The 20,450-nt window shown below is 41.3% G+C and overlaps 1 protein-coding gene across 2 annotated transcripts; it reads left to right on the top strand.

Annotated features, from left to right (window-relative positions):
* The first annotated feature begins 4,863 nt into the window (after nucleotides 1-4,863).
* LOC113190491 (uncharacterized) lies at nucleotides 4,864-19,532 on the top strand. 2 transcript variants are annotated; one of them, XM_026399823.2, is made up of 6 exons: nucleotides 4,864-5,128; nucleotides 13,935-14,023; nucleotides 14,912-15,038; nucleotides 16,123-16,206; nucleotides 17,379-17,461; nucleotides 18,058-19,532. In XM_026399823.2, exons 2-6 carry the CDS (start codon nucleotides 13,991-13,993, stop codon nucleotides 19,321-19,323), a joined length of 1,593 nt encoding a protein of 530 aa, XP_026255608.2. In that variant the 5' UTR covers nucleotides 4,864-5,128; nucleotides 13,935-13,990; the 3' UTR covers nucleotides 19,324-19,532. The 2 variants fall into 2 exon arrangements, with proteins under 2 accessions (XP_026255608.2, XP_026255607.2); XM_026399822.2 differs by lacking the exon at nucleotides 4,864-5,128 and adding an exon at nucleotides 12,148-12,211.
* The last annotated feature ends 918 nt before the right edge of the window (nucleotides 19,533-20,450 follow it).

Here is a 20,450-nt window from a genome sequence, read left to right as displayed (position 1 = left end):
AAAAAATTCACAAAGGTTATTTCGGAGGCTTTTAGGAGGGGCGCGCGGTGCACGGACACGCGTCCAGGGCGAGCTCTCACCACGCCGCTCAGCCCGGCGCTGGAGGGGACCGACTGCCCGGGCGGCCTCTCGGACAAGGCCACGCCAGGAGGACGCGCAGCCCGGCGGGCGGGGCGCGCCCGGCCCCTCGGAACAGGTCCTGGGGACCGCCCGGGGCAAGCTCGTGTTCCCACCACCCTCTTCCACCGCCGGGGCATCCCTCTCACCACGCCTCACCAGAGCCGGGCCGAGACCTAAGACCACCAAGTAGTGAGGTCTCGGGCGAACCGGGCCAGAAAGGAGGCGGTGGACCACTGACGTCACTACCGCTTCCGGGCAGGCAGCAGCACGTTAGGCCTCTTCGGGCCGAGAAATTACACTTTCCTCTCGTGTCCGGGGGCTCGCGGGTGGGCTCATCAAGGGGATCCGAGGCAGAAAGAACTCCAGAGGCCAAAGCCGAAGTTAGAACCAGGCCTCTGAGCGGGCTGCGGGCGGGGCCCAGGCCCCGGGGCGGGGCTGGGGGCGGGACCAGGCCCTACGCTCCGGGGGTGGATGGAGAAACCGGTTGGGCAAGAGTGGGGGTGGGGACGCATCCCTCAGGATGCTCACAAAAGCTTTTCTCCCTTTCCAGTGAAGGATTTCTTTTGCAGGCTCCAACAAGAGAGACTGTTGGTTTTGCTATATAAGTAATATTTGTAGATGAGGACTCTGTTGCCACCAGAACCCAAACAGAAATATTGGATTTATATGTCCTTAATGAGGGTTGATCTCTTTGGAGGAGCATATTGTTAATTTAATGTTCCTGTAGAAAGGGGGTTGTCATCAAGATTTTGTCTGCAACTGGGCCCACATCTGTAACCTCAGCTACGTGAGAGTCCAAGACAGGAGGATGGCAAGTTCAAGACCAGTCTCAGAAACTTTAGAAAAATCCTTTCTCAAATTAAAAACAAAAAGGGTTTGGGAAGTTGTTACGTGTTAGAACATTTGCCTAGCATGTACAAGGCCCTGGGCTCAACTCCCAGTTTTTTTTTTTAAAGGGAGAGTGAGAGAGGGGGGAGAGAGAGAGAGAGAGAGAATTTTTAATATTTATTTTTTAGTTCTCGGCGGACACAACATCTTCGTTGGTATGTGGTGCTGAGGATCGAACCCGGGCCACACGCATGCCAGGCGAGCGCGCTACCGCTGAGCCACATCTCCAGCCCCATCAACTCCCAGTTTTGCAAAAAGAAAAGAATCAGGTTTTCAAAGATTTTGATGACAAAACTTGAGGCACCTCGTGGTGACCTGAAAAATGTGTGTCCTTTAGAAGTGGAAAAAAATTGTTGCAGAGAGGCTATTGAAATAGCCACTTTTGTTTTGGTTTAGGATTTGTGTGTATGTGTGTGTGTGTATGTGTGTGTCACTGGGGATTGAACCCAGGGTCCTGTGCATGCTAGCTTAGTACTCTACCACTAAACTATATTCTCATCCCTTTAAAAAATTTTTTTTGTGAGACAGGGGTTCCCTAAATTGCTCACATCAGCCTTAAATTTGAGATCCTCCTGCCTTAGCCTCCCAAGTTGCTAGGATTACAAGCATGTACCACCACGTCCAGGTAAAGCCACAGTTCTTAATATCTGCCTCTGTTTTATTATTTATTTATTTTTGGTATTAAGGATTTAGCCCAGGGGCACTTTACCATTGAGCCACACCCTCTGCCCTTTTTAGTTTTTAATTTGAGGCAAGGTCTCTCTAGGTTGCTTAGGGCCTCACTAAATTCCTGAGGCTGGCCTCAAACTTGTAATCTCCCTGCCTCAGCTTCCCAAGTAACCAGGATTATAAATTTGCACCATCATGACCAATTGTGTTTTGTTTTATAAGAGGAAAAGATGGTAAATAATAATAAAAATGGACTATCAAGAAGAAAGGGGGAAAAGATGGAAAGATAAGAGCCTATTACCTCTAGATAGTAGCCTCAAGATAATTAGTCCCTGGGCTGGAGGTATGCCTTAGTGGCAGACATGTTAAACTCCTGCTTAATATGCAAGAGTTTCCCAGCTTTGATCCCCAGCACTACAAAATATTTATTTATATAAATGAAATAATAAAATAAAAGATAGTTAGTGGTGGATGTAGCTCAATGGTTTAGCCCTTGCCTAGCATGTTCAAGGCCCTGGGTTTGCTCCCCAGTACACACACACACACACACACACACACACACACTCTCTCTCTCTCTCTCTCTCTCTCTCTCTCTCTCTCTCGGGCAAATAGTCCCTTTCTTCTGTTTTTTCTTTACCTTTTCTTTTCCTTTCATCGAGTACTGGTGATTGAACCCAAGGCCTTATACATGCTAGATGAGCACTCTACCCTGAGCTACATCCCCACCCTTTTTTGTTTTATTTTGAGACAGGGTCTTCCTAAGTTGGCCAGACCAGCCTGGAACTTATGATTCTCCTCCCTCAAATTCCTGAGTAGCTAGAATTACAGGCTTTGACCACAGCACCTCACCCTATTTTTTTTTTTATAAGAATGGTTTGGAGCCAGGCATGTGGCTCATGTCTATAATCCCAGTAATTTCAGAGGCTGAGGTAGGAGGATTGAAAGGTCAAGGCCAGCTTCAGCAACTTAGTGAGACCCTGTCTCAAAATAAAAAATAAAAAGGTCTGGGGATGTAGTTTAGTGGGTTCCCCTGGGTCCAATTTCCAGTATCACACTCCCCACACACACACAAAAAAAGACTACTATGATGGGATATCACACCTATGATTATGTGGCAACAATTAAGTACTTTTCCAGGTGAAATTAATGTCCCTAATCAAATGGGAGACTATCCTGGAGGTGGCCTGACCTAACCAGGTGAGCTCCTTCAAAAAGGGTGAAGCAATCAGAGATGAAGAGGAGCAAAGATACTTTCTCTGTTCTCTGTTGCTAGCTTTATTTTTTGGCCTGGGTCTCACTGAATTGCCCAGGCTGGTGTCTATGAGAAACAGGTAGCTGGGATTATAGGCACACCCTACCACACCCAGCTTCTGTTGTTAGCTTTGATGAAATAAGCAGTCAAGAATTCCACAGCCACATAGAAATAAATAGCCAATAACCTGAGGGAAATTAGAAAGATATCTCACTGTTTTCAGTCTCGAGATGAGAATATAGGACTGAGAGTATAGCTCATTGGTAGTAGCATGCTTGCCTGGCATGCAAGAGGTCCTGGAATCAATCACTGGCACTAGAAAAATTTTAAAGAGATGGGACTGTACCCTGGCCACATGTGATTTTAGCATTATGACATCCCTGAGCAGAGAACTTGGCTAAACCATGGTTACACTTCTAGCCTACAGAAACTGCAAAGTTTACTTTTTTCCCTCCAGTACTAGGGATTGAATCCAAGGTCTCAAGTACACCAAGCAACTACTGTATCACACAGCCACATCTCCAGCCTAGTTGGTATTATTTTAAGCCATTAGTTTTGTGGCAACCATAGCTACTACAATCTGTAAATTGTTGCTTTTCTTTCCAGAGGAGTATTTCAATAAATGAAGGTAACATAGTTTTTCCTTTAGAATTTGGATTTTTTTCCACTTAAGGTGTTTTCAAATCAAGTTCCTATGAATAATCTTTTATATTTCTCTTGATGAACATGAATTTTGTCATATAGGCCATACATAAGTTCAAATTCAGTGGAAAGGGCTGGGATGCAGCTCAGCAGCAAAATATTTGTCTCACATTCGCAAAGCCCTGGGTTCAATCCCCAGTTCCAAAAAAGACAAAAAAAAAAAAAAAAGAAAAAAAAAGAACCCCACCAAATTCAGTGGAAAATTCCAAATTCTTTTTTCAAAACATATTGCTTTAAAAAAAGAAAAACAAACAAACAACTCATAGCTGAACATAGTGGTGCATGGTGGTGCAGCTACTCCTGAGGCTGAGGCAGGAGGACCACAAGTTGTAGGACAGCCTAAGCAACTTAGTGAGACTCTGTCTCATTTGGGGATGCAGCTCAGTGGTAAAGCACTATTGGGTACAACTTCTAGTACCAAAAATAATAACAATAAGGACAACAAGAAGCTGTGGATGTAGCTCACTGGTAGAGTGCACAAGGACCTGGGTTCAATCCCCAGCCCCCACGATGCCCCTCCCCCTCCCCAAATTACAAGAACAGCAAGAAACAAAGAAAAATAATTTAGAGCCATCCTTCAGCTATCACAATAAATCCTAAGGTTTAAATGTCTGTATCTAAAAGTCAGTCCTGTTCATCTTGTGCCTTTCTCAGCTTCTGCTCCAGTGTGGCTGTGTCCTCAGCTCCGTGGGTTTAGTTGGCCCTGCTTCACGTGGGAAACATTGTGTGAGGCTAGGCGACAGGTAGGTGACAGGCACGCAGAAAGCTTTCGGGAGCTCCGGTGGGGAGCTCCGGTGGCGTGAGCTCCCGCCCTTAGGGCGGCCCTTTCCATCCCGCCGTCCGCACCGCAGGGCGCCGGGCCTCGACCCTCCTCCAACACCGCCCCCACCCGTAGCCCAGCGGAGGACTGGTTCGAAGTTTGACCGTGTCCTCGGGACCCGTTTCTGTCTAGCCCTAACGCAGAATAGGCCTCAGGGCCATGATGGGGATGGGGGGAAATAGGATTTCTCCGCCGGCACGCATCCAGAACGGAGGAAGCCCCCGGCCCCGCCGAGGACTGGGCGGAAGTGACGTCGTAAGACATGCCCCTCTCTTCCGCCGGCGGCGGCGCTTGTCAAAGACCTGCTTAGCCTGGTGGTGGTCGGTCCGCGCTTTCTTTGAGACGCTCGCGTGCAGCCGAGGCTCCGGGTGTGGGAATGAGGCGACACTGACAGGTCTGACCCCGGCTCCGAGGAGCCTCGGTGGAAAGGCCTTGCCCGCTCCTCTTCTGTCCGCCGGGGCGGCGAGTCCGGCCACTGGTCCCCGGGAGGAGCGGGTTGGAAAGTGTCGTTATACTGCGTCGTCGGAGTGACCGCATTCACCCAGCTCCCCTCTTCAAAAGGCTCCAGGGAACCTTTCTCACTTATTTTCCAGAAGGAATTTTTTTTTTCCTGTCGAATCATAGATTCTGGCCCCGCGTCCTCCGTCCTCAAGGACCTAGCGATCCCACACGTTCTGGTGAGCCCTGGGTGAAAGGCGGTCAGAAGGGGGGGGGGCCTTCCTTTTCTTATGCAAGCAAATATTTCACCTGAGAACTTGACTTTGTCTTTGCGAGCCTGTGTTCATTTTTGCCACATGATGTTAAGGTGGGAAGATACAGATACTGTCTTAGGCGCGTTTCCCGGGGTGATTACCGCAAGCGGTTGTAGACCGCGGGTCTTTCTACTAAAGGATACCAGCCGCTCTCTTTATCTGAGGTTTTGGGTCTGTACATCCCTACAGAGCTTCAAAACCAGGACCTACAAGGAGAAAGGATGGAGATTTTATTACGCTGCACCCCCACCCCCCACCCCTGTTTTTTCTTTTGTGTGCTTGAGATGGAACCCAGGCCCTTGTGAATGCTAGGCAAGAGCTTTACCGATAGGTTTAATCTCCAACCCACAACTAATCGAATTGACCTTTAACAGGGTAAATTCTTAAACATACTCATAATTTAAACACCTAGAATTGGTAAGAGGGGAGAGTATGTTGAGAAGGATTGATATTTACATTGAGAACAAGACAAGAGTAGGATTTGATGGTTAGATCATTGAGGTAGAGTAAGAAGATTTTAGGAGATGGTAACTTCATGAACAAAATCCCAGAGCAATTGAGAGCCTAGAGCAGTTCCTGAACTGAGGAAAGGGAATTGGCTAAAGCTGCACAGAGAGGGAGAGTGCTGGAAGAAGACTGGAGTGAGATAGGACCAGAAAAATGACTGGGTTATATTGTGAGGCTGTGGGGCCTTATGAAATGGTTTAAGCAGGGAAGTGATTTGAATATATATCTGACTATAATGGAATTCAAGGACTTCCTAGTTTGAGAATGGAGTTCAGGAAATGAAAGAGTGAAGGTAGAGTCAAGATAGCAGCTTACGATGCATAAGTTTTAAATATGATTGTAGTAACATACTTAGATGATTGTTACAGAACAGAAAATAATAAAATAATTTGCAAAGTTGTTTTATTTTGTTTTTTTATTTGAGATGGGTTCTTAGCATAGGCTGGGCTAAAGTGATATTTCTGCCTCAGTCTCCCAAGTAGCTACAGGTGTGTACCACTGCAACTGACTTTTTTCTTTTCTGTACTGAGGATTGAACCCATTGCTTTAACATTGAACCACATCCCAGCCCTTTTTATTTTTTTATTTAGAGACAGAGTTTCACTAAATTGCTTAGGACCTCACTAAGTTGATAAGGCTTACCTCAAACTTGCCATCCTCCTGCCTCCACCTTCCAAGTCGCTGTGATACAGCCAAGCACCACCACACCCAGCCTATTTGCAAGTTTTAAATAAGGTGAAATTGCCAGACTCTTTTTATCCTTTCAACTCTTCATGCACTCTTCATGTATAGTGTGTGGATGATTGATCAAGGGAAAATGAAAAAGTTAATCCAGCTCTTGGAAAATTGCAAACTGAAGGAGGACACAAGCATTTAACCAAGGAAATAAATATTTTGGAAGTAAAGCACAATATTATTTTGTTGTTTATTTGTATGGGAGTTGGTGAAAGTAAGGAGAGTGCTAGGCAAACAGAACTAAACAATTATACACATTGTAGAATTAGTCATGCTGAAAAGGAATGGAATATCAGGTAACAGAAGCCTATTATAAATTAGCTGTTGAGATTTCTAGGGTGAAAGGAATACATCAAGTATTACTGGCAGTTTTCACACTAGTGCTCTTTTTTTGGGGAAAAAAAAGCTAGAGGAGGAGTCTGATCTCCAATTCATAACTGACAGAAAAAAATTAATACTGTATGTTGAAATGCAACATATAATAGGAGAAATTATGAATGTTGGGTTTTTGTTTTGACTTTTTTGTTTTTGTTTTAAGAACTGAGAGTTAGGGCTGGGGATGTGGTTTAAGCAGTAGCGCGCTCGCCTGGCATGCGTGTGGCCTGGGTTCGATCCTCAGCACCACATACCAACAAAGATGTTGTGTCCGCCGAGAACTAAAAAATAGATAGAAAAAAAACTCTCTCTCTCTCTCCTCTCTCCTCTCTCACTCTCTCTTTGAAAAAAAAAAAAAAAAAGAACTGAGAGTTAAATCCAAGGGCACTCCACCACTGAGCTACATCCTCAGCCCTTTATTGTTTTTTATTTTGAGACAGGGTGTCACTAAATTTCCTGGTCTCAAACTTGCCATCTTCCTGCCTCGGCCTTCCAAGACTCTGGAATTACAGGCATGTGCCACCATGTCCAGCCAAATTGGAGAAGCCACGGCTTGAGCAATGGTGCATGCCTGAAATACCAGCAACATATGGAAGGCTAATGTAGGGGAATCACAAGTTTGAGGCCACCCTGGGGAATTTAGTGAGACCCTGTCTCAAAATAAAAAATTAAAAAAAAATTGACATATAGCTCAGTGGTACAGCACCCCTGGATTCATTTTTACCTTAGTACTGCAATAAAAATAAAAACTCCATTTTAACCTGGGTTTTTTCCCTCCAGTGCTAGAGTGGCCCTGAGTTCAATCCCCAGTACTCCCCCCCAAAAAAATTCCAGTTCAGCAAATGGACCTCTAAATAGGTTTCTATGTTGCTCCATGATTTTACCTGTCTTTATACATTTTCCATCTTTCCTCCATCCTATATGGGCTGGAGGACAGATCAAGTGTATATACTTTCCTGGGAACTGTTAACTGTGAATTTTCCCATGGGCCAGGTAGCTGCCCTTTTAATTATGGGACCTATTGGAGTCTAAGCTATCTAAAATCCAATAATCCAGCCAGGCATGGTGGTGCATGCCTATAATCCCAGCAGCTGAAGTAGGAGGATCGAGAGTTCAAATCAAGCCTTAGCAATTTAGTGAGGCCCCTAAGCAACTGAACAATTCCCTGTATCTAAATAAAATATAAAAAAATGGCTGGGGAATGTGGCTTACACACACTGAACAATTCATACACACACTGAACAATTCCCTGTATCTAAATAAAATATAAAAAAATGGCTGGGGAATGTGGCTTAGTAGTTAGCACCCTGGGTTCAATCCCTAGTGTCAAAAATAAAATAAAATCCAAAATTCCTGTCAGGTACAGCTGTACACTGTTCTGTTGTTTGTTGGTCTTATTATATTTGTGTAAGTACTTTTATTGATATAGAGGCTCATACACACACCACATAAACCACACTTCTCCCAAACATGATAAAAATTGATACCCACATCAGTCTATGTGGGTATAAACAGGGAAAGAACACTACATTCTGATATCCCAAACAACATCAGCCTGGCCCAGAATTTCACTGTTGGTGACATATCACTTTAGAGGAAATCACTCCATTTGCTAATATCTTGCCATTGAAGATGATTTCATCCCTGTAACAGGTTTTCCTTTAATTCAGTAGAACTTTCACCTTGGGGTTGCTCATGGGCAGTTTCACCAAAGGTACAAATTGGACATGGGACATTTCTGCTATTTATTTATTTATTTTAGATACTGGGAATTGAAGTACCAGGGGTACTTTAGCATTAAGCTTCACCCACAGTCCTTTCTTAAAATCTTGAGACAGAATCTTGCAAATACCTGGACTGACAATCCTCCTGTCTCCTAAATTGCTGGGATTACAGGCACACACAACTGTGTTGACTCTTCCTTTCATTTAGATTCTCTTATGTTGTTCCTGAGCTTGCTGGTTGGTCCATCATCCTAGTAAACTCTTTGTTCTCTGTCAAAATGCACTACACTCCATGCCTATAGGGAAATCTGCTTTTAGGGTTTGAATTTGGAATGTCCCCTAAAACCTCATGTGTTGAAGGTAACGCAGTATTATTCAGAGATAAGGCTTTTAGAAAATGATTGGATCATGAAGGCACAAGCCCCCTCAGTGGATTAATTCATTTGATAGATTAATAATTTGAAAGGATAACTGGGTGATAACTGTCGTCAGGTGGAGCATGGTTGAACTAAGTAAGTCCTGAAGGGTGTGCCCTTAGGGACTGTATCTAGTTCTTGGTGTCTCTCTCTCAGAATAACTTTAAAATATGATTATGGTAACATAGACTTTGATCAGTGTTGTGATCAAAGTGATTTTGATCAAAATTATTTCATTCATTTTCCTAGATTAAAAACTTTTTTTTGAGAGAGAGAAAATTTTTTAATATTTATTTTTCAGTTTTTGGTGGACGCAACATCTTTATTTTATTTTATGTGGTGCTGAGGATCGAACCCAGTGTCCCACACATGCCAGGCAAGCGCGTTACCACTTGAGCCACATCCCCAGCCCGATTAAAAACTTTTAAAATTAAAAACTTTATTAAATTGTATTCAGAGTGAGGAGTGAGGATTCCCATGATGTCCATACACAAGTCATGGGAAGTCCTAATTAATCCTTTCCCTTTCCTCCACTATCTTGTCTCATTTTTCTAAGTGGGCTTCTAGGCAAAAGCCATACAACTCCAGGTTTCTAGGAACTGGAAGTACCCAGGCCCTCATTGTGGTCTTGGAACTCAGGCCTGAAGCTCTTCCTTTCCTCTGCTATGATGTGTTGGAGTGGCATCTTTCTGTCCTGGAGTCACATTCTGCTGTTGGGACTCTCAAACCCAGATCCTGGATGAACTGGATAGTTTCCAAATAGCATCTGTCAATCCCCCCATCCTTGCTGCGCCTAGTTCAAGGTCAGAGAGATTGTTGCAAAATCTTCATGTTCAGGCTTCCTGAGTGACCTGAAAGATACTATCATATCCATTGCCCTTTCTTCCAGTCTCTGAATCTCACTGTTAACATCTGAGCAAGGCCCTAGGGGGTAGATTTGCTGAATGGCCCATGGGCTGTCTGCTCTGTTTCCCTCTCCCCACTCAGCTTCTTTGCATGTCCTATGGATTTCTTCAGGGTTCCCCTTGGAACCTCAGCCTATCCTCTGAGGAACCCACTGTTGCCAAGCCAGAATTCTAAGAGGAAACGTCTTCTACCATCCCTAAGACTTGCCCAGAGGATGTTTGTTGCCAGGGAAGATGTTATAGGTTGCTCTTTTCCCTCAAGCTCACAGACAAGGTGGGTGTTCATCTGCAGAGGAGGAGAGAGATGATCTCAAGAGCTACTCTTGAGATCCTGGCCAGCTCCCTGCTTTAGCTAGAGAAACGATCCTGCATTCTCAAGGCTCTGGTTTAGAGCCGAGGAATGTAACCACATATGATATAGGTAGAACACAGGCTCTCTGGATGCTTGTTTAATAAGGGAGGGGTATCGAGTTTGAGAAGTGGCATCAGACAGTGAAGAAACAAGAAGTTGTCCTTCTCATGAGGTACATTAAATGGTTGGCTCACTTTTTTGTGAGGGGAGGTAAAGCCAGTACTGGTGATTATACCTGGGGCACTTAACCAGTGAGCAACATCCCCAGCCATTTATTAAATATTTTTTATGGGGCTGGGGATGTGGCTCAGGCGGTAGCGCTCGCCTGGCATGCGTGCGGCCCGGGTTCGATCCTCAGCACCACGTACAAACAAAGATGTTGTGTCCGCCGAGAACTAAAAAAAATAAATAAATATTAAAATTCTCTCTATCTCTCTCTCTTTCTCTCATCTCTCTCTCTTAAAAAAATATTTTTTATTTTGAGACAAGGTCTCAATTTCATAGGGCCTCACTAAGTTTCCGAGGCTGGCCTTGGACTTGAAATCCTCCTGCTTCCTCCTTCTGTGTCACTGGGATTACAGGCATACGCCATCATTCCTAGCAATCTACTTTCATTTTAATAGTATATACAGAAGATCAGAATCTGGCTCCCCAATTACTGGTTTAGGCATCTTGAACAAACCACTTGAAACCTGCACTCAGTTTTCTTCACAGCTATATGATGAAGCTGGCAACCCTGTGATGAAGAAAGGGTAGCAAAAATCAGGGGAGATGGCCTTTCCTATGCCTCTGCCCTTGGTAAGATGTAAAGAAGTATTAGCTGGAAGGGGAGATAGTTTCTGGATACTGGGAACCCACAGGTCCTCTTTTTCCAGCAAGAGAGACTAAGTATCCCAAGTTTGCACATCAGTCTCTGTTCACAGTGACATCTGGGCTGATGAATAAGGCCTTCTTGATAGGGTTCCTTCCTAGTCTTCTTCCCTCCCCCATCTTCGGGTTTTCACTTTAGGGGAAAAGAAATTTTACAGGTCCCAGGATAATTCTGAATGTGAATGAGGGCTCTGGGCTATTGATTCCTAAGAAAGGATATTTCTGCTGGGAGAAACCTTCCTCAGTGCATAGCCATTTAAGAATGCTGACAAATTTGTGTTCACCAAACCTTCTGCAGGCTGCAATAGAGGCACCTAGGCCAGCCCATTCAAGAGTTTTGACCAACTTAACATTGCTAGAACCTAGTCACTTCTTCATCTTTTAATTTACTGTAGGATATGGCATGTTTAATGAATTCTTGAGTATTTGATCAAAGCATAGTGAAACAAAATTCATCCTAAAGCTATTCTTAGGGAACTTGTAACCTAGTGAAGTAGATTGTCATCTAACTACACAAATAAATGTATAAGTCCAAATTGATTGAATGTTCTGAAAGTGAAGTAGAGGTCAGTGTGATTTTTCTCTCTCTTTACAAGGCAATAGGAAAAGGTAAGAACAGAGAGGGATTTTTAAGCAGAGACTGAAAAACAAAAAGGTAACATTGAAAGGGAGGGGGAGTACAAGGAGGGAAAAGTGTCTTGTGAGTTGACTGAGTTCATTTCTTTCTTTTTTTTTTTCTTTTCTTTCTTTCTTATACTGGGGATTGAACTCGGGGGGATACTTAACCACTGAGTCATATCCCCAGCCCTTTTATGTGTTTTATTTAGAGACAGGGTCTCACTGAGTTGCTTAGACCCTCACTAAGTTGCTGAGTCTGGCTTTGAATTCATGATGCTCCTCCCTCAGCCTTCTTCAAGGGTTTCTCCCTTCAAGACTTCTTTTCTATTGCTGGGTTAAAAAAAAAAAAACTAAAGAAAAGATCTATTCTTTAATGTTACTGACAGGAAAAATAAGTGATATTTATTCCAATGCCATAAATCAAGGGAAAATAGAAGAAAACATGAAAGTGTTGGAAATTTGTGAAATGAAATTCAAGGAGTTCATCAGAATCAGGCTGAACACTGGTAAGTTCTCCATAAAAAGCCTCTTATGTTAATTATCAATCTCAGTAAATATTTGTATTCACAAACACAGTGTCAAATACTGTTTGAGTGGATAGCTGAAATTCAACCTTCTACCCAAACTCTACCTCTGATCTCCTGAAGGGATGTTCTGAGGTGGTGAGCGTAATAAGATGGCTGATTGTAGGAACATGCTCCCTTTGTTGCACTTCTTTATACTGAAACCTTTTCCTTGAGTAGACCCCATACTTATGAATGCTGCTGCCACTTATGAACTATTTGCAAGTGTGTAGATGGTGGTGCCAACAGAAGCATAACTAGCAGAAAGACAGTTGGTGTGACCTCATGTTTATAGATGGTTGTTAAGTGCCACATACTTGGTTTATACTGCTCTGGATTTTGGCCATTCCTGTTATAATCAAGGAACTCATCTCAGTGATGGCCTGGCACAGTATAACCACAGAGCTTTTCAGGGATGGAGGGTCTTCATTCACTAACCTATTTTTTTTACTACCTTCATGAAGAGAATGACTTCTGGGCCCTTAACATCAATTGGTGAAGGGGAGCCATTTTCACATATAAATATAGTACAATCACATATAAATTCAGTACAATCTTCCTTTATCTCTAGGATTCCTTCTCTTTTATTATGCCAGGAAATCTCTTGCATTATCCGTCTCACTAACTTAAGATCACCATTGAGTGCAGGTTTATCATCTAATTAAACTATTATTTAACTATTAGCTAACATGTGGGATCCAGATGTCTATTAAGTGGCCCCACATCAATGAATATGGCCCTATTTAGTTTTACCTTCCACTTATACTTGTTTTGTGATTTTCCTCTGATATTATTTCCAGATTGGGATTATTTTGTTGCGTGAGCTTTTCTTCTTACATTATATTATATATCTATATCCCTGGATTGTTACTGGTTTTTACTCTAGTGACAACAGCAGATCATGGTTTATCTTGAAAATGTACATTTCTTTCCAAGATCTCAGGCCCAGTTGAGATTATCACAGGGTTTTCATTGAGAGTAGGTTGCCTCTTTAGATACCAAGGACAACCTACCTGCCTGGTTAGTGGGTCTCAGACTGTCTTGGGGGTTTAAGATTGACTTTTCTCAAGGTCCAACAACATGTCTCCATTCCAAGTTTCAGATTCTGTTTTTTTTTAAAGAGAGTGAGAGAGGAGAGAGAGAGAGAGAATTTTTAATATTTATTTTTTAGTTCTCGGCGGACACAACATCTTCGTTGGTATGTGGTGCTGAGGATCGAACCCAGGCCGCACGCATGCTAGGCGAGCTCGCTACTGGTTGAGCAACATCCCCAGCCCCCCAAGTTTCAGATTCTTATTCTACCTGATTGAATTGCAAATTTTTAAAATTTAGCAGTTTCTCCATGCCAAACATTCACACCAACAAGCCATATAATCTCCCTCATGACATTTATCACCATGGAGAAATAAAGTCACATCTTTCTGAAATTTCTCTACCTATAAAATGAGAGTTTTATAGTTTTCCTGGTGGGCAGCATGGCTCACCATCCTTTTTATGGCTCTAGGTGATTCAGGATACTCTAGCATTGTATGGTAGAAACATGTATGTGAATTTTACTGAATATGCAATTATATGGGAATTTCATTTTAGAATGGAGTAACTTCTAGTCATGCAAGTGTACAAATTATGGTCAGCTCTGGATTACCATGCTTTCTCTCTTTTCCAGGAGTTCTTTCTAGGGACTCACTCTGTCTTCATGAAGAAAAGATAGAGACATCAAGGATGTTGACTGACTACCTGACACACTATTATCAGGTATGCAGAAGCAGTGTTCCCCATAATGACATACCTGCTCCAACATGTAGACACATTTCCTTTTAGGCAGATTTGTCTCCACACCTTCTTCAGTGAGGTCAACAGAGCCTCACTGAAGAGCTGAGTCCCCAGTTAGTTTTCTCCAGGAAATGGAGCTTCTCATATTAGCAAGGTGTTACCTTGAAAATCTCCCTCATTGTTCAGTGATTAGAAACTGATCAAGACACTCCAAGTTCTGAGTGCATGTTTGTTTGCTCTGACAGATGATAGGAAGAAGAAAATGTGTTCTTCTTCTAAAGACTTATTCATTCACACTGATTATGAAGCATATACAGTGCCCTCAGGTACTTCAGAAGAAAAAAGTAAGATGAGAACAGCTTCCAGGCAGGTTGTAGTGAGATCAATTCATGTGTCAGAAGGGCCATTAAAGCCACATGACCAGAGGTGATCAGCCTTAAAGTGAAGTGGATAGAGAGAAGAGTTCCCAGGACCACTGAACCCTTGGTAGACAATGGAAGCCCTCAGATCCCTGTGTAGGCACTGGTCTCACTTCCTCATTCTCTTGTGAACATCAGTGGAGATGTTTCTATTGTACTTGTTACTCAGGTTGGCATGTGTGTAATGACATTGTGTATACAAAGTGCTAAAAGGTTCAATCATTTAGGAAGTAAAATGAAATGAAGAAGTATCCTTATTGGTAAAAAAAAAAAATCCCAATGATTCATCAGATTCATCTGGAGGGCTTATTGAAAGATGCACAAGAGCCAGGTGCAGTAGCTCACACCTGTCATTTTAGCACCTCAGAAGGCTGAGGCTGGAGGATCATGAGTTCAAAGCCGTATTATTGTATATATAATTTATGACTTAATGACTGTTTTTTTTTTCAAGAACTTGGTGACCTTTGAGGATGTGGCTGTGAATTTCACCCAAGAGGAGTGGATTCTATTGGATCAAACGCACAGAGACCTATACAGAGATGTGATGTTGGAGAACTACCAGAACCTGGCCTCAGTAGGTAAGACTGCCATCATTCCTTGTAGCTTAGGGAAGATGGGTGTTCTGTACTTGTACACTGATGCTGCAGCACAGTGATGTCAACTCTGACTATGTTGGAAAATAACAGGGGCATAGACTCTGCTTAATACATTTTAATATAATGTTATGGTTCTCAAAATGTGAGCCAAGATGAACATATCACCATGACGTTTTTAGAAATATGTTAGTAGTCTCCTTTGACATACAATTATGTCATTGGGTAGATCCTTGTTGTGCTTTTTTTTTTTTTTTTAAACCAAGGATTGAACACAGGGGATCTTAACCATTGAGCCACATCCTCAGCCATTTTATTTTTTATTTTGAGACAGGAACTCACTAAGTTGCTTATGGCCTCACTAAGTTGATGAGGATGGCTTTTACTCACAATCCTCCAGCCTCAGCCTTTTGAGGGGCTGGAATAACAGGCTCAGTGAGCTACTGTGCCTGATTCTCATGCATCTTCTTTTTTTTTTTTTTTTTTTTTTTTAGTTGTAGATGTACACAATACCCTTATCTATCTATTTATTTATTTTTATGTGGTGCTGAGGATTGAACCCAGTGCCTCACACATGCTAGTAGCTCAGTATGTATGAGACCCTGGGTTCAGTCCTACCACTGAGCCATAACCCCAGTCCTTGTGCATCTTTTTTTTTTTGGTGCTGGGGATTGAACCCAGGGCCTTGTGCATGCAAGGGCAGTCTACCAACTGAGCCATACCCCAGCCCTCGTATTTTTTATAAACTTTTTAATAAACCCTCTGGATGAATCTGATGTATCATTGTTTCAGAATCATTGGGATAGTTTTTTACCAATAAGAATAAAGCTCTCTTCATTTCACTTCCTAAATAATTGAAACTTTTAGCCCTTTGTATACATAATCATTAATTTGAGTTTCAGGGGTCAGGTATAACCAGTGTTTTGGGAGCACAAAGGTACTACTTGCATTTTTAACCCCTCTGAAATAATTTAACTGTTTTAACTAGAAGCAACATTCCTGAATAATGTGAAGATTTATGATCTCTTGCATCAGTTTCTTCTATTAGTGCATTTTTCCCCATGTACAGGTTGTCAGCTCATAAAACCTAGTCTGATCTCTTGGTTGGAGAAAGAAACAGATTTGTGGGCAGTGCAGAGAGGAGATCTCCAAGGTGAGTGTGAAGGAAACTGTTTAAGATGCACTTGATTTCAGAATGTTGAGGTCATATATCTGAGAATATCTTCAGCTTCCCATCTTCATCTACTTTTTGTCTACTCAGATTTTCTTATAATTTCACAAAAAAACCTACTCTATTTCTTCTTGAAGTATATAATTTTGATGTATGCTGTGTGTCTAGATCTTGATAGTTTTTTTTTAAAGAGAGAGAGAGAATTTTAATATTTATTTTTTTAGTTTTCGGCAGACACAACATCTTTGTTTGTATGTGGTGTGAGGATCGAACCCAGGCCACACGCATGCCAGGCGAGTGCGCTACCGCTTGAGCCACATCCCCAGCCCTAGATCTTGGATATTTTCTATACCTGATAATATTCATCTTGGGACTGGGAGAATAGTTCAGTATATATGAGACCCTGGGTTCAGTCCCTAGCACCACCAAACACACACACACACACACACACACACACACACATTCATTCATTCTGTTTACCATTTGCTTTAATTTTCAAGGAATCAATTTGTAATAAACTATTTAAAATTATTTGCATCCATAGCTTTGAAAAATTTTTAATCAAGTTAAAATTCCCAACTTTTCTTTTTTTAAATTTTAAAATTTTTGTTTTGTTTTTTGTGCTACTGGGGTGGTACATACCCAGGACCTTGCACATGTGAGGCAACACTCTACCACTAAGCTATATCCCCAGCCCTTTTTATTTGATTTGAGATATGGTCTCACTTAGTTGCCCAGGATGGACTTGATCCTCCTGCCTTAGCTTCCTGAGTAACTAGAATTACAAGTATGAGCTATTGGGCCTTACTTAAGTTTTCAAATTTTTAAGCTAGTTTAATTTAAAAATAAATAAAAATCATTTCTATCTTTCTGGGGATGTAGTTCAATGATAAAGTGCTTGCCTGGCCTGGATTCAATGCCTCATACTGAAAGGAAAACACACACAAATAAAAGGAAGAAAAGAAAGAAAAAAAAAGAGTCAGTTTTAATGTTGTGTATGTGTGTGTGTTTTGCTGGGGATGGAACCCAGGGCTTCATGCATTCTAACTAAGCACTTTACCATTGAGCTATATACCCAGTTGTATTATTTGTAACTCCTTCAGTATGCCATTTCTTTCTCCAATTGTTAATTTTGTTTTTCTGTCTATTTTCAGAATGTGAAATGAGACTTAGTACCAGTGAGTCCATGCTTAAGCAGGAGTTTTTGAGGGGACAAACCTACATTGGGATACAAATAGTAAGTTTAACAGGGGATGTCTCTTATTTTCTGTATTCATAGAAGATTACAAATTCCATTTTAGAAAATCAGTCCAAATGAGAGAGGCATGAGAAAAATAGCATTCACCCAAGAGAGAGAAATGTCTGGAGAGAGATTCTGAATATAATGAATTTAAGAGTGCCCTAAATGTCTCATGAAACTGTTGATTTAGAGTTTACAGTATACATCCTTCTTAACAGTCTAAGATTAGAGAATGGCACAGGATTCTGGCAATATTTTACTACTGCTCAATTAGAAAGAAAACATGATAAACTGAGTATGGTAGTGCACACCTGTATTTCCAATACTTAAATGATTAAAGCAGGAAGATTTCAAGTTCCAGGCCAGCCTGGTCAACTTAGCAAGACTCTTTCAAAATAAAATTAAAGGATTTGGGTTGAGGATGTAGTTCAATTTTGGAGTGCTTACCAACTATATGCAAAACCCTGGGTTCCGTCCCCCACTCCCCCCAGCCAAAAAAAGACAGGAACTATATAAATGTAACACAATGGGGGAGAATCATTATCATCCTCAAAATGATATACTTTAATCAGTATTTGTCCACATATCAACAGGGAAGAAGCAATAGTGTTGGTGAACTCTATGACTATAACCAACCTGAAGAAGTCTGTCATGAACATTCATTTTTCAAGACACACATGAGAGTTCAAAATGTAGGGAGAAGTTATGATTGTGATCAGTATGGAAAAGATTTCCTTACTCTGCACATGAAAACTTCTATTGGAGATAAACTTACTGAGTTTAATGAACGTGGAAAAACCCTCAGCCCAACTCCAAATGTTGCGTATAAGAGAACATGCACACAAGAGAAACCCTTTGATTGTAGTGACTATGGGAAGGCCTTCATGAATCAGTCATACCTTCAGGCCCTTATGGGAACTCACAGTGAAGAAAAACTCTGTGAATGGAATGAATATGGGAGCAGTTTTATTATATCCACAAACCTTGCTATGCATATAGAAAGTCTCAATGTAAAAAATCCCTATAGATGTAAGGAATGTGGAAAAAGTTTTAGATATCCTGCTTACCTTAATAAGCACATGCGAACCCACACTGGAGAAAAACCCTATAAATGTTCAGAATGTGGGAAAGCTTTCGCTCAGTATTGGGGCCTTTCTCAACATGTACGAATTCACAGTGAAGAAAAGCCCTATGAATGTAAGGAATGTGGGAAGTCTTTCACTGTTTCTTCATACCTAACTAAACATGTAAGAATTCATAATGAAGAAAAACCCTATGAATGTAAGGAATGTAGAAAATCCTTTGGAAATCCTTCATACCTTAAAAAACACATTCAAATTCACACAGGACTAAAACCGTATAAATGTAATGAATGTGGAAAAGCCTTCACTCAATCCTCAGGCCTTACTAAACATGTACGATCTCACAGTGGAGAGAAGCCCTATGAATGTAAGGAATGTGGGAAAGCCTTCACCACGTCCACTTGCCTCATTGCACATATAAGAACTCACACTGGAGAGAAGCCCTTTGTTTGTAAAGAATGTGGGAAAGCCTTTGCTAGATCTTTTTGCCTTATTGAACATATAAGAACTCATGCTGGAGAGAAACCCTATAAATGTGAAGAATGTGGGAAAGCCTATACTGCTTCTTCAGACCTAAACAGACATGTAAGAATTCATACTGGAGAACATCCCTATAAATGTAAGGAATGTGGGAAAGCCTTTGCTTATTACTCAAATCTTTCTGTACATCAAAGGACTCACACAGGAGAGAAACCTTATGAATGTAAGATATGTGGGAAAGTCTTTACATATTCCTCAAGTCGCAATAATCACATACAAACTCACAAAGCCCAATAACTATAGATATATAAGGAAGGTGGGAATGTTTGTTTTCTACATACCTTAATAGTCATATGTTATTCCACAGTGGTGGAAAACTATGAATGTAAACAATGCGACAAAGCCTTCAGTTACTCTGATTTTTTTTTTAGTACAGGAACAATGTCACACTGGAGAGAAACCCAATGAATGTAAGGAGTAAGCCAACTCCTGATTTTGAGAATTCAGAAGTTCATTTGCAAAATATTTTGTACTTGCAATTACATATCATCAGTAAGATGTACATTTTATTGTCCTTGGTTAGTGATACTATGTTTGATACTTGCTTAAAATATTGACCATCAGAGAACTCTATTTTAAATATAGACTTTTCCTTGTGAATAAGAAAGTGATTTGTAGGTTGCTATTTTGATATTCAGAGCATATTATCCCCCAATAACCTTGTTTATTTTTTGAGCAGCCAAGAGTCGCCTGCAGTGAATAAAATTCTCAATTTTTTTTAAACATGTGTGGTGGTTTATTTTCAAGGCAAGTTTTTAAGATGGGATATCTAGGTAAAAGTATATATTTTTAATTTCATCATACATGAATGTTTTTCTTTCCACATATATTGTGCCATAGGCAATTTCTGAATCAACTTTTATTTAATTTTTAATATTTATTTTTTAGTTATAGGTGGACACAATATCTTTATTTTATATTTATGTGGTGCTGAGGATTGGACATACTGCCTCACACATGCCAGGCCAGCACTCTACCTCTGAGCTACAACCCCAGCCCCCTGAATCAAATTTTTAAAAATTTGTTTAAAGACTATTCTTTAATAAGGAACAGATTTTAGTTTAATTGCTAGGCATTCATTTACAAAAGGAAAATCAATGTCCTCTTCACTTTTGTTTTTCAATGCTGGGGATCAAACCCAAGGCCTCATACAGGCCAGGCAAGTGCTCTGCTCTACCACCACACCATCCACAGCCCTTCTCTTCACTTTTATCCTAAGGAAGAGTACTCAACTGACTTTAGCCCTAATTTTACATGTGACCCTAAACCTGTGTTTACTATTTCTCTAAATATTGTCAATGTGTCCTCTTATTGATGATAATCCTTGGGACACTGATAATCTTGCCACCACCATTAAGCTCTGT

The sequence above is a fragment of the Urocitellus parryii genome, chromosome 3 (genome assembly GCF_045843805.1).
Source record: "Urocitellus parryii isolate mUroPar1 chromosome 3, mUroPar1.hap1, whole genome shotgun sequence".
In the NCBI taxonomy this organism is placed as follows: Eukaryota; Metazoa; Chordata; class Mammalia; order Rodentia; family Sciuridae; genus Urocitellus; species Urocitellus parryii.
Note: the sequence above shows the minus strand (reverse complement) of the source record. Positions and strands in the feature narration are given on the sequence as shown.

Coding starts and splice junctions, on each gene's coding strand:
- LOC113190491 (XM_026399822.2), top strand. CDS start 12,148: ATGAAAGTGTTGGAAATTTGTGAAATGAAATTCAAGGAGTTCATCAGA. Junction 14,024..14,911: donor ACCTGACACACTATTATCAG/GTATGCAGAAGC, acceptor TTTTTTTTCAAG/AACTTGGTGACCTTTGAGGA. Junction 17,462..18,057: donor CCTACATTGGGATACAAATA/GTAAGTTTAACA, acceptor ACATATCAACAG/GGAAGAAGCAATAGTGTTGG.